Here is a 24,627-nt window from a genome sequence, read left to right as displayed (position 1 = left end):
TGGACCGTTAGACAAAAAAGTGGTTTTCTGTTTTAAACGTAGAAAATGGGAATGTTATCAAGAATGCAATTTTGGATGTAGCTGGATTTTCCTAATCTGCAAAAAATCTTGCTTCCTGAAAGCCAATCCTCATCTCAGTTCTGTTTTCCATACTAAATGAGGAAAGGGGTAAAAGAAAACGGCTTCCCTGAATAATAGCCAGAGGAAACAAGAAAGCAGCTGCTTCCTTCTATATAGTACATGGAAGAACTGCTGCCTCAAGGAGAAAAAATCTTCCCAAAACTTCTTTCTGAGATATTCTGGCCTTCTGAGCCAGATCACGGAATTGGATAAGCGCTCCATCTCTGCTTTAAAAGAGTGGTGCCACCAATCTGTTCATCCTCTTCAATTCTAGTATAGATCAAGAAAAGCTGTAGTGAGCTTTGGTAAGTTATTTTACATAAAAATGTTGTAGATACATGAAGTGTAGAATAATAACATTTTAAAAGTCCAGATTAGTTTGTATAAAAATTGGAGTACAATGTGTTTTTTTTAAAGCTGCATTAAAATCCAAAAGTTAAAACACAAAAATATCAGGACTTAGAGCCCAGAGGTTGTATAAGACATTGCTTAATGCTTTTAGAACTCCAAGGAATTCTAAATTAGGAATTAAATGGCTTTAACAAAAAAACCCCAAAGCAAAGTTATTTTGCCTCTGCTGTTGAAAGTGAATTGGAAACTAGAATATTATCTTAATGTTCAAAAAGATTGATATGGCAATAGGGATAGGCTTCTGATTATTGTTAGCAGTTTATAGGATGATTGGCAAGCTAGCATGTTTCATTTGTATTTCTCTTTTTTATCACATAGGTATTAATTCTTTGTATTAAATTGTATATATGGTGTTAAATTAAATAACAATTCAGAAAATAAAGTTTGATTTTAGTTCCAATTACAAATACAAACTGCTTCACTTCTCCTAACTGTTAAGCATGAAGATCAAGACAAAGCACAGTCAATTTAAATTAAATTTGTACTAAAATGAATGGTATATTTTGAGCACATTATACTCACCAATATATTCACTCTTGAATCATTTGTTTCAGTGTGCAATCCTTTATTACATGGTCAAAGTAGATTGGCTCCAAGATATTCCACTTCAAAATATCAAAATGAACCTGCAGAATTATCTAAATATGAGACAGATATTGGGAACCTTAGGCTTTCAGAAATTTTCCTACCTTTTCTAAGCACTTTTGTACTGAAAAAATTCTTTCTCAGCTGCAGTATACCCTCAAGTTACAGTTAATGAAATGTTTTATTTCTGGTTTTTGCATTGTTTTATTACCCTGTTTTGTTTAGAAATCTTCTTTAGAAATCTATTTACAAATAGCACAATTTAATTGATTTTCAATTGATCTTTTTGCAAGTTCTTTCTGATATAATCCAAGTAATGTTTGAGTATAGCCAAGTCCAGTTAGACATTTTATTAATTACATTAATGTCTAATTCTAATCCCATCTTTAATTAATATGACAGAATTCTCTTACAAGAAGTTGTCCACTTGCTAATGATTCTGCAGCTCGGAGTGGTGCCCGATTCCACAGCTCTTATGACAAAAGATATGTCATCAAAACTATAACAAGTGAAGATGTAGCAGAAATGCACAATATATTGAAGAAATACCACCAGGTAATTCATTATTTGCTTTGAGAATGAGTTGTAATTACATTTCATTGATTAAATTTTTGTATAATGCCTTAAGAAATGGGCATTACAACTTAGATGCCAATTTATTTTTCTTGAATTTGCATTTATTGTATATTGTAACACCCATGGTTTTTTTTAAAAAAAACCCTTTAAGAAATCTCTAGAAGTTTTGTTAAATTTTAAATCTTATTCTGTATTTAAAATGAATCTATGCTGTGTAACAATTATAATTGTTATGCATTTATTTACTTATGTTGGCTTCTTTTATAGTAGTTGAAAATATATAATGAGTGTTTCTTAGCAAGCATTTGTCAAAATTACCACATGAAATCAAAATCTATACAAAATCTTCTGTTATTAGAACAATGATGAAAGGTTTGGAAGGAAGAAAAAAATACCTTGACAATTATCTGATCAGACCCAAGAATAAAATGCTCAATAGTAGTAACTGTGAGAGGGATCTTGGAATTCTAGTGGGCAACCATTTAAATATGAGCCAGCAGTGTACAGCAGCTGCCAAAAAAGCCAACACAGTTCTAGGCTACATAAACAGAGGGATAAAATCAAGATCACGTGAAGTGTTAATACCACTTTATTGGTAAGGCCACATTTGGAATACTGCATTCAGTTTTTGTCGCCATGTTGTAGAAAAGATGTGGAGACTCTAGAAAGAGTGTAGAGAAGAGCAACAAAGATGATTAGGGGACTGGAGGCTAAAACATATGAAGAACGGTTGCAGGAACTGGGTGTGTCTAGTTTAATGAAAAGAAAGACTAGGGGAGACATAATAGCAGTGTTCCAATATCTCAGGGGGTGCCACAAAGAAGAGGGAGTCCAACTATTCCCCAAAGCACCTGAGGGCAGAACAAGAAGCAATGGGTGGAAACTAATCAAGGAGAGAAGTAAATTAGAACTGAGGAGAAATTCCCTGACAGAACAATTAATCAGTGGAACAGCTTGCCTCCAGAAGTTGTGAATGCCTCAACACTGGAAGTCTTTAAGAAGAAGTTGGATAGCCATTTGTCTGAAATGGTATAGGGTTTCCTGCCTAGGCAGGGGATTGGACTAGAAGATTTCCAAGGTCCCTTCCAACTCTGCTATTGTATTGTATTGTATTGTATTGTATTGTATTGTATTGTATTGTATTGTATTGTATAAAATCTTCACATATTGACTTTGGGCAGGCTGGGGTGAGGATGTGAGGTGGATTCCAAACCTTGCAAATGGGATTAGGTTTAGGAGAAGATACAATGAACATCAGCTGACACTGTATTTCAGGGGTGTCAAACTCAAGGCGTGCAGGCCACGACCAGCCCTCAGGGTGCTTAGATCTGACCTACAGGGCTGCCAAGGAAACAGCAAAGGACTGGCCCACAATGCCTTTGCCAGTGAAAATGCTTTTTTTAAGGCTATGGCAAATTCAAATGGTTTTAAGTGACCAGTTGTATGTCAGCGGCTATCTATATGCATATCAAAAAGAAATAATGCAGAAGAGCTACATTAGCCATGATTGTGAAGGATATATGTTTCTAATTAAGGATGAAAAAAGTAATTAAAAAAATATTTCCTCTTTGTATCATGTCAGGCTTGGATTTTCCTAAAACACCCAATTTTGCACATCATAAGTCTGATGCCATCTCAGATAACAAAAGGCATGGCCACCACTGTCTAGATCAGCGGTCCCAACCTTTTCAGTTTGGCAGCCCAGCCTGGTGCAAGTAGTGTGTGAGTGGCAGGAGCACCCATAGCTTCATTTGTGAGTGGCATGCATGCACCTTCCAAATGCCCAAATGGAGATTTACACATGAGCAGAGGATATTTGCACTCATGCGCAAAGCTCCATTTGCACGAACAGGGCACTTGTGCTTGTGCATGAAGCTCCATTTGCGGAAATGCCTTCCGTTCGTGCAATTGGAGCTTCACGCCTGCGCCCTTATCCATTTCTCTTGCAGCCTGGTTTAGAATAAACCTCACTCTGCAGTGGCCCGGGGGTTGGGGACCCCTGGTCTAGATCAGGGGTGTTAAATTCAAGGCCTGTGGGCCGGATCCAAGCCACCCGTGGGGTGCTTAGATCTGGCCCGCTGGGGCTGCCCTGGAAACAGCAAAGGACTGGCTCGCGGTGCCTCTGCCAGTGAAAAAGGAGCTCAGGGGGGCATGTATGCCCCTCCAAAGTTCTGTTTTCATTGGCAGAGGACTGCAGGAGGAACCCCCTCAGCTCCTCCGAAGCAGCCACAGGTGTCCCTGACATGAGTGATGTCGGGCTGGCCACGCCTGCCCTGGCCATGCCTATCTGGCCCCCTGATGAAATCGAGTTTGACACCCCTAGTCCAGATAATGAAATTGCATATTTATTTTAATTTATCCTATGACAGAACCAAAATAATTCAGATTTCTACAACTTCTGAATAATAGCACCTTTAAACATCTTCATAGTTGATAGTCTAAAAGTTTTGTAAAAAGGTTTTCCCAAAGATAATTAGAAAATGGTCTAATCAAACTGTACCAGTGATTAATATGAATGTGAAAGAACTGTTCCAGGGCCTTGCTGTAGAATTCTCTTTTAAAACTGACAGAATCTGAACCAGTTCTATTTTTTAAGTGTTATTATCACATGAAGCATTATAGGTCAGGATTTTATACTATGGGAATAAAAATTCAGATATGCCTTTCAGTTTTATATAATTTGATTTTTATTCATTCTGTATGAACTTGCAAAATTTTAGAATATACTTAAAATTTCAAATCCAAATAAAAAATGTGTGTCTTTTGACAAAAATATATGCTGGACACTCTATGCACAATTAAATTGGAATTTATTGAAGTGACCAAAATGTTAACCTCCTGCCACCAACACTACCAGTTCGCCCGATCCAGGCCGAACCAGGAGCAACCCACCTCTGATATATATATATGTATGTATGTATGTATGTATGTATGTGTATGTATGTATGTATGTATGTATGTATGTATACACATATACACATATCCATACATACATAAATATCCATATCCATCCATCCATACATACATACATACATACATACATATATACATACACCAGGGGGATATATATATTTGGGCATACCAGGGGTTGTGACACTATATATATATATATATATATATATATATATATATATATATATATATATATATATATATATATATATATATATATATATATAGACATATACATACATATACATATACATACATATACATATATATATATATATACATATACATATACATACATATACATATATATATACACACACACACACACACACACACGTGTGTGTAGGTGTGTGTGTGTGTGTTTGTTCATTATCTGTACACACACACTATAGTATGTGTGTGTGTGTGTGTGTATGTATGTATGTATGTATGTATAGAGCTCTCATATATCTGCAAGAGGCAGGCTCGAAGGAGGACTTCTTTTTTTGTGAGAGAATGCTGAAAACCTAGAAATGAAAGTACATAGTTTCTATCTGCTTCAAGTGAACTCTTTAATCATGAGGTACAGATTTGGGGTGAGAACTAGTAGAAAAGAGAATTGATAGGTTATGGTTATTCCAAATGTTTATGGAAATCAAACACATTCAAATAAAGTTGAAAATTTTGCATGTTCACCTATCACAGCCTTATTGAATGTTTAATTCTGTGCAATCTTCATCATGCAAATGCCATCAGTAATTAAAGGATCTAGATACTTCAAAAACGTTTATTTTAACTATTTCTTGATACTGCAATTTTTCATAGTAATTTACTTGTCTGGTTTGATATCACTTTAGATATCTATATAAGAAAAATATGTAATAACATCTAATATTGTTTTAAATATTGCCATTGTAGTTTATAGTGGAATGTCATGGAAACACACTACTTCCACAATTTTTGGGCATGTACCGGCTTACTGTTGATGGAATTGAAGTGTACATGATTGTTACAAGAAACGTATTCAGCCATCGTTTATCTGTTTATAGAAAATATGATTTAAAGGTAAGCACTTTTTTTCCTATGGACATTACAGTAATTCTGTTAATAATCCTGCAAGGAAGGAAGGAAGGAAGGAAGGAAGGAAGGAAGGAAGGAAGGAAGGAAGGAAGGAAGGAAGGAAGGAAGGAAGGAAGGAAGGAAAAGGAAGGAAGGAATCTATTAAATACTTAAAAACTTGTAATTACACTGCATTAAAACATTTCAACAAATTATCCTTTTGAGATGTGTTTATTAAATAACATTTGCAGCTTATCCAACAAAACCTTTTATGAAAATAACATAATGTGTGTTGTAAAGTGACTAGGCAGAGAATTGCTAGCTAAAGTAGCTAAGTGCTAATGCTTTCAATCAAAGCCATTTGAAAGGTTAAAAAAAATAGCTGAAGAGGCTATTTTATCCTTAATGCATTTTGTAGGCAGCTGTGTTCTGCACACAGATATGTTTTTCCCTAATGAATAGAAGTACTGCAATAGATTAAAGCAGTACCCTGCATCATTTAATATTAAAACTATTTTAGCAAATTACTAAAAAGCCATACTAAGCCATTTCTATTTTTGTCATCTCTATCAAATATATTTTCAATGGCAGTCCTACATCCATTTACCTGGAAGTAAGTCTCATTGATCTTACTTCCTCTGAGTGGATAAAGAGGTGATTATGCAGTTGTTGTTTGAAGTTTGATTGGTTTAAATTAGTTTACCATATCCTGCTTCATTTCCTTAGGCTTGGGGTTAGGAAGTGAGATGGCTAAGACAAAAATCCTTACACATGAGATTGATTGTCTTCTGTCAACTAGGCTTCACAGTACTTTATTTTAAGCAGTTGATACATGCTATATTAGCAGAGGAAAAAATAGTGCTTTTCCATATAATTTTTTAAAAAGATTCTCAGATTTGCTAAGAGAGACTGGTATTATTGCAGACTATAGAATGTGATAGCTCAGTTGTAGAATGTAAATTATTAATGTTTTATTTATCAACATTATTTTAAAAATATAATAATTAACAATTTACCTGGGTGTTCAAAAAGTCGCTATCAAGTTTATTTCACATCCTTGGATGTGAAAGTGTGCCATTTTCTTATTTAAGTAAAATCTCTGTCCCTCCATCAACCATGAATGAGTAACAGTCTTAAGAAACAAATATTTTAGCTCCTGGACCTATAAATATTATTCAAGTGGAAATCAAAGCCATTTCATTAGAGGTGGCCTAGAATTTACTAGTAAAAGTTCCCAGAGGAAAACTAGGATTCACAGGTAGTCCTTACCCTACAACAGTTTATTCAGTGACCATTCAAAGTTACAATGGCACTGAACAAATGTTGGTTACGATCAGTCCTCAAGAGTTCCAGCTGTCCCAGCACTCCTGTGATCCTGATTGCTATCTGGGTGCTCGGCAACTGGTTTGCCCTTACATTTGTATCTCTCCCTATTACTTACCTAGAATGTCAGTGGGGAAGCCAGCAGGGAAGGGGTAAGTGTCCCCCACCCACACACCCTTTTCCAGCCCTTTTCCACTCATGCCACACCAACCACTTTCACACCATTGCTCACCTCCCCCAACCACTTTCACACCATTGCTCACTTTCCCCAACCACTTTCACACCATTGCTCACTTTCCCCAACCTCAGTGCCCACACATTCTTCCTTCCTTACCTGTATCTTTTCTGCGTACCCTCATGCTCTTGATTATTTGACCATAGTTGTTCCTTGATTAATGACTTTCATTCAGAAACTCTTTGAAGTTATGGCTGCATTGAACAAATGATATTTAGGTCCACTCTTCAAAGTTACATCTATTGCAGAGACCCTGCAATCACATAGTCAAAAGTCAGGTGCTTGGTAATTAGTCTGCACTTATGATTACTGGAGCAGTTCAATTCATCCCACCTGCCAATCTCCCTTCCATCTCTGTCCTTTTGGCTGTTCTGGCAGTAGTGGGACTAAAATAAAGACCCAGGCCTTTAGCTATTTGAGCTGACAGCCGCCACCCCTGGGCTCTCACTTCAGCCCTGGCACTGCCACCATCACTGAGGAGTGTTTTCTCTCGATCCCCATGGGATTAAGCCTTGGCTAGCCATAATACAAAGCCTCTGTCGTACCCACATGGTTTCACCATCTTCCTCCCACTGCTGACAAGGCACGACCAGCAGACAATGGCTGGGTGTACTAGGCATTCTTCCCAAGATAGCATATGCCAGTCTCCAACTCACAGGGGCCTTAAAGTCCTTTGGAAGGGCTTGACATCACCCTTTATGAAAGCATTGGTTAGCAGCGGAAGTTCTTGTTCCAATTGCTATTGTTAACTAAGGACTACCTGTGCTCCAAAAATACTAGCAGGAAAATGGCAGTTCACCTTTTGAACATTTTATTGTGATGCTACTTGTGATAATATTAAAAGAGAGCTAGGTGCCCCCCCCACACACACACACACTACGTCTGCTTTTGTTAGCTGGTATAAGAGTAAAATATAATAACATAACTTTTGGTAGATGTGTTACTATTTTAATTTTCACACCTATAATTCTTTATTTTGAATTAGCATAAAATATTAAATTTCACTATCCTCTAATCATATCAATATTTTAAAATATTCGACACATATTTGACTGGTTAATTGATCTCTTAATATTTTGGATTCATTTTATAATAAAATGTATGTTTTTTTTAAAAAAACGCACTATACCATATATATATATACTATATATCATCTTGCAAGTGAATTACAAGTGATTTATCCAGGAAGTGGGATAGTTGGGGGGGCGGGCGTAGATACACGCTTACACAATGGACACATATGTGCAGATTATAAAACAAGGTGACAACCGTTTTATTAATACCAGTATTTTAAATTCCTTCCAGAGATTTAAGGAAAACCACTAAAATTCTCATGTTTGAACAGGCTGAAGTTTAAAAGATTTCTATAGAAACAGGCTAATACTTATAATAGTTTATAATAATTATGTGTGACTTTTACCAGAGTATTGCTAACCGGGGGACACTTCCTCTGTTGAAGAATGGTTATGGCTGACATGCTAGATTCCAGATGTAGTAGAAGAAGATGCATTAGTGGAAGAAGATAGGACCAGGAAAATCTAAATTCCATGAAAAGAAATTTATTTTCTTATTATACTTTAATACAGTATGTTTGAATTTTATATTTGTTCATAATACAATACAATAAGTTTGAGGGACTAAAATAAATTGATGGTGAAAACATTTCTATAAGTGTGTTATTCAATATTGTTCTAGTGACAAAATGTGCTGTGTTTTTCTTCCAGGGCTCAACAGTAGCAAGAGAAGCTAGTGACAAAGAAAAGGTGTGGCAAAGTTATATTTATATACTTAGTCATCTGCCTTCAACTTGTAAGAAAGGGAAAATTTATGTTAGTTGTGGAGTATTATTCTTGGCAACTTTCTTAGATGTAATTCTACACCTACTTAACCGGCATAAGACAAATTAAACAAACCCATATGAGGCTTCACTTCTTCTTGGTGACAGGCTTCATCCAGTATGACTTTACTCTAATCAAATCTTATGTATTTCATGAGACTATAACTTTTTTTTCTAAGTCTTACTAGAAACCTGCTGAAAAATTAATATAAATAAATTATTCCAACTACTGTCAATGAAAACAGTCATCATAATGTTGAGAATGGGACAAATTTATTTATAATATCTATAGATCTGAAACACTTCAGTTGTTTTGGCAAAAGTACTAGAATTCAGAAGCTGTAGATTAAAAAAAAAGCACATTTCAATTTAATATGGAGGGATCTTGTTTTTACAGTAACGCTTGTCAAGGGTCTAAATTTATGATGGCGAATCTATGGCACCTGTGCCATAGGTAGCACGCAGTGCCCTCTGGGACCAGCTGTTGCCCCAGTTCAGCTGTGCCCTGCATGCGCGTGCGCCTCCCGCTGGCCAACTGTTCATTGGGTCTCTGCTGCGCATGTCCAGAAGGCAGATTGTGTACCAAGGGGCCGTGTGGGGGGGGCAGGGCATGTGCAGGGGCCATGCCGAGCACATGTGGGGAGAGAATGCACTGGGGCACGCACGCATTGCATTTTGGTGGTTTGGGCACACACGTATTTGCACGTCCATGTACACGCTTTGGGCACTCGGTCCGGAAAAGATTAGCCATCCCTTGTCTAAATCTTTTGAATTCTTCATATATATTGACCTAGAATAGTCGTCTCCAATCTAATACCTCCAGATCACAATTTTTTAAATTCTCATCTAATATAAACTGGATTGTGGTTCCAATACTATACCACATTGGAGAAGGCTGAGTTGATTATTGTGGAAGAACCAGTTAAACTGAATCCAAAAGTAATCGCCTGCTTGTTAAAATAGAAACCCAAAACCAATTTCCTATCGTGAGGCTGTCCTAAATATTGTTCAAATGATTGTGGGAAATCAGTACTGAGTTACTTCTGAACAAAATTGGTGTTTTCTTTACATTGTGACAATTTGACAGTGATAATATTAATTTTATAAAAACAGATATTTAAACATAACCGACTTCTTGGCTTAGAGAAGAGTGATAGGCTTCCACAATCATCAGATTCTGACAGCCAATGCTTTGATTTTGCTTAATTTTTAGTGGTGTATATAGATTACGCATGAGTAATCTGGAGCATTTTGTGGTTCTCTGTCTCTCCTAGAGTTCTATAATGTGACATAGATGACTGTAGTTATAGTGTACAGTTATTTATGGTTGATGATTGAATGTCTTGCTAGTAAGGTACTTGTGTTCTAACATTTTCAGCTGTGTCTGGGGTCCCTTATCTTTTCTGTTGCACCAAATATTAGCTCTTACTTAAAGGATATATTTCCACAGCTTCTTCCCTATGCTTTGCTTCTTGTATTGCATGAAACATACACTAGTATATATTAAAATGGGATGGGATGCCTCAGTGGCCAAGACGCTGAACTTGTTGATCAAAAAGGTTGGCAGTTTGGCAATTCAAATCCCAAGCGCTGCATAATGGAGTGCCGTTATTTGTCCTAGCTTCTGCCAATCTAACAGTTCGAACGCATGTAAAAATGCTAGTAGAAAAAATAGGATCCACCTATGGTGGATAGCTAACAGCATTCTGTTGCGCCTTTGGGGTTTAGTCATGCCTGCCACATGACCACAGAGAGGCCTTCAGACAGCGCTGGCTCTTCAGTTTCGAAATGGAGTAGGGAACGACTAGCACATACGTGCGAGGGGAACCTTTACCTTATATTTATTAAAATATGTTTAATGCAATCATAGAACAAGAAGTTAGGGCATGAAGTCTTTTCTTAGGGTAAAAATTCAGATTAAAGTTTTGATGACAATAGCTTTTTGCTAGTCACATATTCTTCATAATCAGTAGTTTGGTCAGGTTGGATTTAGCATTGTGGCCATCTTTTGATAAATTGTTGTAAATAATTCAGAAACAAATATTTTTAGGGTCATTTATCAAAAGATATTCACAATATTCCCTTAACATTTTTATTCATAATTACATCACTCTTGTTTTTAATCTTTGCCCACAGTGCTTTTGTTCAAGAAAATAATACAATTATTTTATGAATAATTATTAAATAAATAATGTTGTCCAATTTAGGAGTCACAATATTTTATGATCCCTAAGCAATGCATAAAATTAGTTTAAGAACGCCTTACTTTGAATCTTTCATTAATCTTTGTTGCATCTTCTTATCATGGTTAATTGGGGAGAACCTAAGCCTCATATCTGAACTTCTGATTGCACCCATTTTAGCAGAGCATCTGAACAGGATTGCCTGGTTTGTTACTTGCAGAATATTTTATGAGTGATGTATTTGGAACATTCTTTTGCTAGTTCCTGCCATGCAAAACAGGATTTGATGTTTAAACTGTCAATTGTTTTTTAATTAATGAAGAAATGTATCATTGATTTATAGATCAGAATGTTTTGTACCTTAGTAATGTAAGCAAACGAAAACACAGGGGATGTGTTAATGAAAGCAAAAAATAAGATGCTAATGTATTTGTTTTTAATCTTATGTTTGAAAAGGCACAATAAATTCTGGTGCTGTAGCTCTATAATGCCCTCTGGTGGCTGTTACTTTGCATTTTGATGTCTGTTCATGATTAGTTATGTTCTGCTGAGACAATTGACATTTCATTATTCTGTTGCCTTCATTGTTTTGAAATGACTTTTGCTTGTTTGTCTGCCTTAGGCCAAAGAACTGCCAACATTTAAAGACAATGACTTCATTAATGATGGTCAAAAAATTTACATTAATGAAGCCAACAAAAAGATGTTCCTTGAAAAGCTTAAAAAGGATGTTGAGGTAAGAATAAAGGCACTGTCCTTGCCAGAAACACTTATACAGTTGTACCTCCTGATATGGCTGTTAACTTAAATATTTCAATATGCTCCAGTAAAGATACATTCAATATATGTGTATTCCTTGAAAAATTGCTTTGCATCTGCTTTGCGGGCATCACCTCTCTCTGGTGTTCTTTAAAAGCAGCCACAACATTGTGGGTTAATGAAACAAGAAAAAAGGCAGCCAGCTTTCATGAATATTAAAACTATGCAACGAATCAGAGATGGCAGAATTGATACCCAAAAACTGGCACATCATTCATGAACAACAGGAATGAAGCTAAAGAATCTTTGCTGTCTGCACTGTCTGGGATTCACCATATTGGTTTAAAACAAGCTGGTAATAAATAGTAAAGCCCTGCCTTTGGTCAAAAGCTTCAGATCTCAAACGGAGATTGACCATTTTAAATTCCGTTTTATTCCCTGAAATATAAAATTATTCCTCCCTTATGAAAAGATGTAACGCTCTAAGATGTTATCACTATGAAATAATAATTCTGCCTCTTCTTTTCTTAAATGCCTGAATATTCCTGGTATTTTACTTTGAATTGTTAATTTGCACTTTGAATATTTGGTGATGTGCCTGTGAAATATGGATCAAATTGTCTTTCCACTGTTTAAATCTAGTGGGTTCTTAAATGATCAGCCATATGATTAGTCTTCTGGTGATTAGTGCATTCAAGCATTCAAGAGCTGTGGTGGCACAGTGGTTAGAATGCAGTAATGCAAACTAACTCACTGTTCACTTCAGGAGTTCGATTCTGAGCAGCTCAAGGTTGACTCAGCCTTCCATCCTTCCGAGGTGGGTAAAATGAGGACCCAGATTGTTGGAGGCAATGTGCTAACTCTGTAAACCACTTAGAGAGGGTTATAAAACACTGTGAAGTTGTATATATATCTAAGTGCTATTGCTATTCCTTAAAATCCCTATAGAAATATTATATTTGTATGTAAGCAATTACTGTAAGTTTAGATTTTCAAGTTGATAAAGAAAGGTTAGAAATGCTTCATATAATTTATTTTATATTCACCATATTTTTTAAACAAAATTGTTTGCTGAGAATTAAATAGATCAGTAACTTCACTGCTGCAAAAGATTGTGCTTTTCCATCAATTATATTTCAGTTTAAATGCATTTTATTTTTCATACTGACTATATATTTTATTTTTTAGTGATTTTCCTCAGTCTGGTTTGGTCCTGATGTGTTAGACTTCAGTTACTATAATGCCTTGCCAATTTGTGATGAAAGCTGGGAATTATGTGAAGTCTGAGTTGAGCAATAAATCTCAAAACTATAGTGTTGGTTCTTTTTATGGAAGGAGATGCATTTTCTGGAGCTGTCTGATTATTCATTTAGTTTTCAGTTTACATTCTAATGTGCTCTGACTAATCAATATGCTTTCATTTCCTTAATGTATATAGATAGCTTGTATATCAACATTTCTCTTAGAAATCTGGGGAGGAAGTAAATATGATACTGTTCCAGTTTTTCTTTCAGGATTGACTTTCAGGGCCCAAGTAAGCCTGATATTTTTTCATGTGACCTTCTGTGGCTGGTACTTTTAACAGGTAGCTGATATGGAGGGGAAGGAATCAAAATCAGATTAGGGTTGTAGCAAAGAATTGTGTCTGTCACATATCCAATTTACCTAACTTGACCTGCTACCAAAATGAACTGAAACATGGGGCCTTGGTATTCCAGCAGTTCTTGAGATGCGACAGGTCACTTAACAAATGTTCAGTTACAAGACACTTCCACAAATTACATAATTTCTATTTCAAAGTTACAAAGGTTGCAATGCTCCTGTGGCCATTCTCCATTAAAACTGACCACAGGGATGCTACAGTGCCCTCTGTCTCTGTCCCCCATCCCACCCTGCCATAACTCCACAGTGCTTGGGCCTGTTCCTCACATGTCTTTCACCCATCACATTTATCTTTTGGAGCTCTCTGGACCTCATGTGGGGAAAGAGGGCTGGCCACATGTCCCTGGGCTGTGCAGAGGTGACTCAAAGGCAGCTGCCATTTTGTCCTACCAGCTTGTTGGCAGTGACAAAATGGCATCCCCCAGACAAACTGCTTCAATTTGTTGCCTTAACTAAATCTGTACAGAAGCTTCTGAATGCTACAGAAAGCTTCTGCAGCACTGTGCAGATCTGATTAAGAAAACAAAATCAAACAGTTCGTTTCCAGACTGCATGGCAATGATCCGGACATGGTTGCCATTTTGTAGCTAGGACAAAATGGTGGCCACTACCATAACTTACCTTATGGTCACATAAAGGAAGCAATCCATTCCAATATTCTGGAAGGCCTCCAAGCTCTTCAAAGGATAAGTGAGGAGGAGGGTGTTTGTCCTGGTCAGGTAGAAATTAGGCCTAAGGCCCACCTGAACCTGGTGGGAGTGTGAAAAGGCCTGTGGAAACCCAAGGATTGGGAGTAGAGCACAGGGCATGGGGTAAAGGAGGCCTTGAGAGGGCCAGGGCATGTGGACCTGTGTCTGTACTAGGCTTCCACCTGTTGCACCCCTGAGGCACCCGATTTTTTACTTAACAGCCCAGGCATTCATTTAACGTTCATTAGAGAAAACAGAGGTGGGGGGTGTCATTAGATATTTCATCTAACAATCATTGCGACATGCAACCGTAATGGGCAGGTCCATTATGGACATAATCTTGAGGACAACCTATGGAGACTTCAACATTGCCAAATATAGACTGTGGGAACAGAAATCCTACAGGTTTGGGCAGACATCCTATTTAACTGCTTTAACTTTACCTGTTACATTCTTGAAATACTTTTTGCATCTTTCATTAAACCCCACTTTTTATTTTCACTTGAACAAATCTATGCTAATACAAACTAACATTTAGTGTAGTAAAGGTATCATTTTCTGATTGATAATGGATTCCTTTTTTTTCCTGTTATTGCTGTATAGTTCCTTGCTCAATTAAAACTCATGGATTACAGCTTGCTGGTTGGAATTCATGATGTTGAACGAGCTGAGCAAGAGGAAGTAGAATGTGAAGAGAATGAGGAAGAGGAAGGAGAAAGTGATGGGACTCACCCAGTTGGAACACCTCCAGATAGCCCAGGAAATACACTGAACAGTTTGCAGCCTTTAGCCCCAGGAGAATTTGATCCAACCATTGATGTTTATGGTATAAAATGCCATGAAAGTAAGTGGCTTTGCTATAAATTCTTAGACGTGAAGGGCATTAGGATTCCTGTAGAATCTCTGCATTTTAAAAAAAATGATCAAAAATATGCTTTATGGAGTTTTTTATTCACCCTAGTAAACGCTAAGTTAACTAAGTTGAAACTAAGTTAACAGTATATAACATTATGGGAAGTCTGCAGCTTAGAATACAGCAATTTAGCTTTGTATTTACATATTTCAAGTACATATTCTTATCACACAGTGTATCTCCAAGTGGGAACCGAATACATTAAAGTACAATAAAATGTATAATAGTAATAAAAATAAAAATAAATAAATAAATAAAAATAAAAATTTATCAGACTTGAACATTCTGATTCTACAAGAAACTACCCTACTTGGAACAGCTTATATCCTCCAACGTTACCTTAACAGTTCCTAGGTCCTTGGATAGGACTCGAGCTGTTGAGCTACCAACCAGCCCCAAAGGCTGTGAATCTCACCAAAGATTAACCATATAATAATAATAATAATAACAACAACAACAACAACAACTTGATCAGTAGGTGTAGCAAAATTTCTCAAACTGACTACCTACAATGCCATGACCACATTGCTAAGTTTATTCACTGGAACTTGTGCCAAAAGTTTGGATCTGAGTACAGCAAAAACCACTGGGACCATCAGGTTGAGAAGGTTTTAGAGATTGAGAAAGTCAAGATCTTGTGGAACTTCAGAATCCAGACTGACAGGCACTTGGCCCACAACACACCTGACATAACAATAATTGAAAAGAAAAAAGTATGGTTCATTGACATTGCAATACCTGGTGATGCACGAATTGAAGATAAACAGCAAGAAAAAAAATCACAAAATACTGGGACTTGCAAATTGAGGTTGAGCAACTTTGGAAAAAGAAATCATGTGTTGTCCCAATTGTAATTGGAGCCCTTGGAGCAGTACCTAAAGGGCTACCTTGCTATTTGAAAATTCTAAATTTACCTGACTTGAACATTCTGACTCTACAAAAAACCACCATAGTTGGAACAACTTATATCCTCCGATGTTACCTTAACAGTTCCTAGGTCCTTGGTTTGGACTCGAGCTGTTGAGCTAGCAACCAGCCCTAAAGGCTGTGAATCTCACCAAAAATTAACCACATCATCATCATCATAACAACAACAATAACAAATTGAAGCTCCCTGCAATGGAATTGCAAAAAACTCTGCTACTCGGAACATCGTATATTTTAAGAAGGTACTTGGTTGATATCTAGGATGCTGGCAGCAACCCGTATCAACCATTAGCACCAGTCAGTGGTATTTGTGATGCATTTTTGAATGTTCCGTTGACTGTTTCATATTTAATGAATAAAGTAGATGATGATGATGATGATGATGATGATAATAATAATAATAATAATAATAATAATAATAATAATAATAATGCAGCTAAAGTGCTCTGGAACTTTATAATTCAAACAAACAGGAATCTGGCACATAATATCCCAGACTTAACAATTATCAATAAGAAAGAAAAAAAATTGAATCATGGATGAAACGGTACCTGGATGAAGCAGAAGGGAAGAGGAAAAAAACAGAATAGAATAGAATAGAATAGAATAGAATAGAATTATTTATTGGCCAAGTGTGATTGGACACACAAGGAATTTGTCTTTGGTGCATATGCTCTCAGTGTACATAAAAAAATAAAATAGAATACATTAATCAAGAATCATAAGATACCACACTTAGTGATAGTCATAGGTTACTAATAAGCAATCAAATCATATTAGGAAATAAATAAAACAATATAAATTGTAAAGATATAAGCAACATGAGAAAATCAAAAACGCAAAGATCTACAAATAGAGTAGAATCACTGGGGCAAAAGAAAGTAAAGATAGCATCAATAGTAATTGGAACCTTAGGTTCAATTTCTAAGAATGAGAGTTCCCAATCCTTGGACTACTGACTGGTATCGGTTTGTGGCCTATCAGAAACTGGCCACCGATGGAAGTGAGCAGAGGGTGAGTGAGGAAAATCAAAACCATCCTCACTGGTCTGTGGAAAAATTGTCTTCTACAAAACCAGACCCTGGTATCAAAAAAGATGAGGACTGCTGATCTAGTGCACCATTTGAACACCATCAGCATTGACAAATTCATCATCAATTAATTACAAAAGGCAGCTTTATACAGAATAGCTTACATTCTGCAACAATACCATCAAATATCCACATCTGCCTATCCAAGGGTAGGACTCAATAGATGGACAAAAATGCCAAATCAAATCTGAAGACAAGTCAATAAAATAATAAATATAATAAAACAATAAAACACAATAAAATTAAAATAAAATACAAGGACATAAAATCTACAGCTCATGGCCATAATAATGTGATTTATTTATTCCATCATAAACATCCATACTTGATGGCAAATAGAATTATTTTCTGCAGCTCAGGGAAATGGAAAAGTTAAGAAATGCTTTAGTTTGAAAACTTAGAAAATTTATTTACTAAACAATACTGTTTTAAGTATTGTCAAATAAACCACAGCTATTGGTGTGGGTGAATAGAAAGAAAAAGCAAGTCATTGCTTTGGCATATTTCCCAAAATTTTTAGTCTTTTCTGCAGAAAAGAAGCTCAGTTCCATATTCCAGATTAACACAAACCTATTTCTATTATCACTTTTGAGCACATTTTTTTTTCTATTTTCTTTTCTTTAGAAAATTGTTCTTTTAAAAAATCGTGCTCAACAATGATAATGTAAATGGGTTTGTGTTGATCTCTTGGTCTGTGTTCATATAGCATTTCAAAATTGGCAGATTTAACCCAAGTATTGTATATTAAAGCAAAATAAATAGCATATTTATGTTTTTTGTTAAATCTTTTCTCCATTGTCAACGTATTTGTGACAGACATGTAAGTCTACTCAGAAGCAATCTATTTAACCTTGTTGAAGCTTTCTTCCAATTATGATTACAGATTAATTGTAGAATGCAAAAGAGTTCTGAAAATTAAGACAGGAGTCAGAAGTATGGTACATCATATATACACCCATTCTTCACATTCTTAGTATCCGACACTGCTTAAACATGTAGATGTGTGCTCCAACTTCTTTCAGTCCCAATCATTTTCTTTAGTAGATGGGTCAGAACTGAAGCCCTCATAAATTTTTAAACAAAATAAAGGATTTCAAACCATCTTTTAAAGGAAGCTGACTAACAAAAAAAAACACTCTTTGGAGAAGAATTGCCTTTTTTTAAATTTTGGCTCCCTAGTGTTTAGCATTTCAAATAATGAAACCATTATATATGCATTAACTTAGGAGCCAGTTTGGAGTATTAGATGAAGCATTAGGTTAGAAACCAGGAGATTGTGAGTTCTAGTCCTACTTTAGGCATATAGCCAGAAAAACATAGTGCCAACCATTTTTTCTCAGCCTAGAAAGCAAGCAAGGAAAGTCACCTCCAAAATCTTGCCAAGAAAACATCAGGGGATTCTTGGAGAAGAACATTGGCTCAAATCAACATAACACATATTTCTCTTTATGTCAGCTCTGTAGGATATAACATACATGTGATATTAGTAATTCATTCTGTTACATTATTCAAAATGCATCCTAGATATACGAAATTGGAGGCAGGGAGGATTATTGAAGTTATCTAGAATAATGTCCACCCAATATATGAATCCACTAATGCAGCATCTGTAAAGATGGCCATCCAGCTTCTGTTTAAGCATCTCCAGCCAAGGGAAGTTCCCTACATCCTGAATAATCTTCTCCATGTTGAACCTCTTTGCATTAGGAAATTTCTCCAGATGTCCAGCTAATATTAATATTCACTGTTTCTTTTCCTCTCTTCTGGAACAACTCTAAACAATTCTTCCATCTTGTACCTGACAGCCCTTCAGATAGATAAAGACAGCTGTCCTATATCCTTGCAGTCTTTTCTTCAGACTAAACATACCTAACCCCTCCAAATGTTTCTCAGGTTTTTCCTTCTGGTACCTTATCACCTTGATATACTTTGCAATCAGGACCTATCTGATTTTAAAATATTAGGAACTCATATCTTGTCTTCTATCAAACCATTGCAATATAAACATTTATTGGTGGAATTTGCATGGATATTCTTGCAGTTTAAGATTAAGTTTTAATTTTATAAGCCACCTACAGTCACATATGTAAGATGTGTGGCTGTATAAATCAAATAAATAGAATAAAAAGTGCTGAATTCTACCTTCCTTTTATGGCCAGGTACAGCTGATTTTAAGAGGTTTAATAAAATGTTTTATATTTGAACTCGTTCCCCAAACCTGTAACATATCATCACAATACTTCCTATTGTCAGACTTGAGGTACTTTTGTTCAGACTGATTATGTGGGTTCAAATTCAAAGTGTGAATTTGTTGAAGCAGTTATCTCAATTTACATTTGTTTATTTAACAATCTCCCTAGCTACCCTTTAATTTTATTTCCCCATCTCTTCCCTACTCTCTTCCCCATAGATGCAGCTAGAAAAGAGGTATACTTCATGGCTATTATTGACATTCTTACTCATTATGACGCCAAAAAGAAGGCTGCCCATGCCGCAAAAACTGTGAAACACGGGGTGAGTAGGCCTCCGTTGCAGGGTCCTGTTAAGGATTTTCAAGGGTTGGATCATTAAAGGGTTTTCAAATAAAGATGCTTACATTCCCCTGGCTCTCTATATCTGTCTACAATGAGGAGAGATCAGATGTGAGAGGTGTTACCACTTTGCCCCACAAAGCAGTCATGCAAGTATGGCTCAGTTAACTTTGGAAATGTGTTATTGCGTGAGAATGAACCATGTTCATCAAATTATATTTTCTTCTGAAGGGATTTTCTCTTTTATTTATGGAACTCCTATAACTAGGCTATTATAAACCCTAAATAATTTCTGGAATAGTTTGAAGATCTGTAAAGTAGAATCTTCCTTGCAGAATAGAGAATGTAATTTCCATTGCTTCAAGAATCACCCCAACTTTTGAAAACATGTTGAAGATTTCTCTCAAACTTCTCTCAAAGGGAGGGCTAGGACCCCTATGGAGAGAATGGGGGTTTGGGTTTTATTTAAAGGTAAATAAGTAATTTAAGCCCACGCAAAGTTTATGGTACTATTTTCATCCTGTCTTCTTCAGGGCACCAGAATATACTTTTTTAATCCGGTACCAAATCAAAATTTTAAAATTCAGTATACTGTAAATGGGCATGCCTTATTATATGACAGTCAACACCTCCCAGCGGCCGATAAAATCCCACAGGGTGGGCCTCCTTCGGATGCCGTCAGCCGGACAATGTCGGCTAATGGAGCCCCAGAGGAGAGCCTTCTCTGTGGTTGCTCCGACCCTGTGGAACCAGCTACCCCCAGAGGTCCGGACGTTACCCACCCTCATGGCCTTCAGAAAAGCTGTTAAAACCTGGCTGTTCCAGCAGGCCTGGGGCTGTTGATCTTATTGTAAAGGTCCAGCCCCGATTAGAAATGTATGTGTGTTGGGAATTTTTAAATTATTCTTTTATTTTGCTTTTCTTTTTTCTTTCTTTGTAAGCCGCCGGAGTCTTCCGGGATTGGGCGGCCTAGAAATTTAATAAATAAATAAATAAATATTCACATAAAAGTGCAATTACATTAGAATAAGATAAAAGATTGGAATAAATAGATCTTGAATGAATGAATGCTTCCTTCAATTTCTCTGTATTTTATTTAATAAGTGTATTTGAGGAGGTTCTACCTCAGCGTCTTCCCTTCATCTCTCTTCTCCCTTCCCTTCCCTCCTCCCCTCCTTCCTTTCCTCTCCCTCTTCCTAACCAATCAACTAATTGCTATTCCTTATTATTTTTGTTTTCAATGAATGCTTAAGGGTAATAGCATTCAAAGCATTCTTTGAAATAAAGAATATGTTTGAGATGCATGCTAGTTTTTCATTAAAAAAAAGACTCTGAAAAATAAAATTGGATAGATTGTGGAGCCTTTGGGCACAAAGGAAAGTATACTTAGACAATCTTCTATCCTAAGCTAGGAATTGGAATAGCTGAGCATAAATGAACAACACCAGATTGGGAAATACAGATGTAAGATGGCCTAAACTTTTACATTTAATTTGTGTCTCATCATCATCATCTTCTGGTTTTACAGGCTGGTGCAGAGATTTCAACAGTTAATCCTGAACAGTATTCAAAACGGTTCTTGGACTTTATTGCCAACATCTTAACGTAACCTAATGCTCTTTTGGACTGTATAAGGTCTGGAAGAAGCAGCAAATTGCTACAAGTGTGTAAAGGGTCTTTAAGAAAGCTTCTTTTAAAAGGAACTCGTTCTCTCTCTTGCAGAAAGCAGCCCCCACCCCACCCCTCCCATTTACATCTGCTGGCAAAGATGACTTACTGGGGTGAAATATTTGCTTTTACAGCTGCCTGATTATGCCCAGCATAGTTTTAGCTATTTCTGACATGTATGTGTGTGTGAGACTGTATGTGTGTATGAGTGTGCAAAAATGGATATAAATTAACTAATAATAACTAAAATAGATCAGCTCCTACTCAATGTGCATTGCAACAACACCTCTCTGTGGATATTAGCTGAAATAGAATGAATGCGAAAAAGATATTGTGGAAAGGGAAGGAAAATCTATGTGCATGTTGGAACCTACAATATTGGAATCAAAGCTGTAAACTGTGGATCAGTTTAAAATTTGAACTGAAAGATGCAAGATAATATAGGTGGTAATTATGACTCTGATCTTATTGTGAATGTTACACTTAACAACCCTGCATGTTTGCACTCCTTAAGAATAACCCCCATTTGCTGGAAGCTTTTCCTCTTGGCAGTTTTTTTTAAACCTATATTACTAAGTAAGCCCATTGCAACAGGAAAGAGTCTTCCAGCAACACAGAAGTTTGGCTCTTGTTTTATTAAATTCTGATGCCATAATCATTCTGTGTATTTGCCAAGGGCAAAACTCATTTTGAGAATCAGGGTGGGAAAAATATAGACTGTTTAATTGTCTTGTAACATGGAGATTTTGCATTGTATGTTTATCATATAGAAACTGAGTATAGTATAAAGAAATTCAAATATGCTTTTTAGAAAAATTAATTGTTAGGGGCAATAATGGCATTTTCCCCACATGAACAAAGATGTAGAAAGGTTTGCTCATCTGTAAGAGGTCAAAAGAAGACATTAAATGCTTATATGTGCTGTTTTTAAAATATTTTATTAAAATATTCTTTTCTAAGCCCTATATTTTATTGTTTACATTGGAAGGAAAACAGGGATGCTCTTGAGTTTGCTAGAGAATCTGAAGTTTACATGTAAAGTTACTTTGCAGTACAGATAAAGTAATTTCTTGAATTGTAACATGCAGTAATGTATCAGAGCATATATTTTATTCACCCTTGTGATAGAATCTTTTTTTACAACAGTGACAGACTGTTTTGAAGTATTTTAAATGCTATTTTAATTATATTAATTTAGCTCTGGGTCTCTCTAAATTATATTGTTTAAATGATTGCCTAAAACTCTGCTGTTCCCTACAATCTGCTGGTTTTTATTTTTGGAGGTTTTGAAAAGGACAGAATTAGAGATGCTTAAAATTATATTCTGTATGTATGACCTGTACGAAAACAATGTGCCTTTTAAAATTCTTTGTTTAAGTAGACATTCGTAGGCAAGTTTTAAGAAGAAATAACACCCTGCAATTTATAATTTTATTCCTGGAGTGCCAGATTGCCTTCTCTATTAATATAATGACAGTAGAGTTACAAATTCGGAACACGTAACATTAACTAGAATATTCTGGTAAAATAACAACTGGTCTTGCCCCCCCCCCAATAATAATGCTTCAAAAATTAATAGGTTTTTTAAAAAAATAACTAACCCTATTCTTCCTCCTGACACTGTATTTGGTCTAGAAAAGAGTTGAGGACATTTCAAAGTTAGATGTGTCTTTGTGTAGCCATGCAAAAGCAAATTACACAGGCCTTTCAAACTATCCAATGAGAATTTATTAAATAAGGAGCTAATTAGAATTGGGGGAACCTAGTATTAATGTACATAATATATATGCTACCATGTTTCCCCGAAAATACGACAGGGTCTTATATTTTTTTGACACACGAAATATGGCCTTGGGCTTATTAAAAGGGAGGGCTTATTATTTTTGGGTTGCCGGGTGGCTGCTCCCTTGCAACCGGGCTCCAGAAGAGTCGGGCACAGCAGCAACACAGCAGCCATGAGGTGACCACGCTTGGGAGCAGCCGGAGACAGCGCCACTGACGGACCTAGCTGTAACCGCAAGCACCAAGCAACGCGAGCACCTATTCGCCACACTCCACCTCCCGCGACTCGGCACCTTCAGAATACCCGTAGGTGAGTGAATGGGGCTCTGCATGGCTGGAGAGGGGGTTGCCCGAGCAGCTTTTCTGCTCCCCGCTCGCGTGACTCGCTGGCTCACAATGCCCTTGGCTAACTCTACAGTACCTGGAGAGCCAGGGCATCTCCACTGCTGGCACTGCCCACTGCTTGGGTTTTTTTGTGGCTTTCAAAACATGGAGGATGGATGCCGCTCTGGAAGTACACTCTTTGGTAGCGTACAACCATAGAACATACTCCCAGAGCAGTATCCTACCTCCGTGCTTTAAAAGCCGCAACGGAGGACAGATGCTGCTCTGAAAGTATGCTCTATGGTTGTACGCTCTGCAGCCCACAACCATAGAGCATACTTCCAGAGTGGCATCCGTCCTTCATGCTTTGAAAGTTGAAAAAAAAAAAAAACAAGCGGAGGGCAGCGCCAGCAGTGGAGATGCCCTGGCTCTGCATGCGCTGTACAGTTAGCCAAGGGCATCGTGAGCCTGCAAGTTGTGCGAGCGGGGAGTGGAGAAGCCGCTCGTGCAACCCCCTCTCCAGCCATGCAAAGCCCCATTCACTCACCTAGGGGCATTCCGAAGGCGCCGAGCTGTGGGAGGCAAACAGGCGCTCGTGTTGCTTGGTGCCTTCCAGGTACTGCTAGGTCAGTTAGTGGCGCTGTGCCGGGCTGGAAAGAGGGGTTGCCGGGTGGCTGCTCGCGAGCATGGTCATCTCATGGCTGCTGTGTTGCTGCTGTGACAGTGCAACACAGCCATTCGACCCTGAGGCTTCAGGAACCTGTTCGCAAGAGAGCAGCTGCCTGGAAACCCCCCCTCTTCAGCTGGGCACAGCGCCGCTGACTGATCTAGCGGTACCCCGAAAGCACCAAGCAATGTGAGCGCCTTTGCCCCCACCTCGTTCCTGCAGCTTGGCGCCTTCGGGATATTGCTAGGTTGGTGAGCAGTGCTCTGCCTGGCCGGAGGGGGGTTGTCCAGGGGACTTATTTTTGGGAGGGGTTAATATTTTTGCCCACCCGAAATATGTGGCAAGGCTTTAGTT

The 24,627-nt window shown here is 37.2% G+C and overlaps 1 protein-coding gene across 2 annotated transcripts in view; it reads left to right on the top strand.

Moving 5' to 3' along the window:
- PIP4K2A (phosphatidylinositol-5-phosphate 4-kinase type 2 alpha) overlaps positions 1–23,082 on the top strand; it is a 65,134-nt gene extending 42,052 nt beyond the window's left edge. For both annotated transcript variants that reach the window (XM_032236981.1, XM_032236982.1), the window contains exons 4-10: positions 1,519–1,671; positions 5,542–5,688; positions 8,965–9,003; positions 11,883–11,996; positions 14,974–15,214; positions 19,712–19,815; positions 21,361–23,082. In XM_032236981.1, coding sequence (XP_032092872.1) covers positions 1,519–1,671; positions 5,542–5,688; positions 8,965–9,003; positions 11,883–11,996; positions 14,974–15,214; positions 19,712–19,815; positions 21,361–21,441 — 879 coding nt within the window. In that variant the 3' untranslated portion in view covers positions 21,442–23,082. The remainder of the gene's footprint in view (positions 1–1,518; positions 1,672–5,541; positions 5,689–8,964; positions 9,004–11,882; positions 11,997–14,973; positions 15,215–19,711; positions 19,816–21,360) is intronic.
- Positions 23,083–24,627: the final 1,545 nt, after the last annotated feature.

This window comes from Thamnophis elegans, chromosome Z (assembly GCF_009769535.1).
Source record: "Thamnophis elegans isolate rThaEle1 chromosome Z, rThaEle1.pri, whole genome shotgun sequence".
Classification (NCBI taxonomy): Eukaryota; Metazoa; Chordata; class Lepidosauria; order Squamata; family Colubridae; genus Thamnophis; species Thamnophis elegans.
The sequence above is the reverse complement of the archived record's forward strand: the minus strand, read 5'-3'. Positions and strand labels throughout refer to the sequence as shown.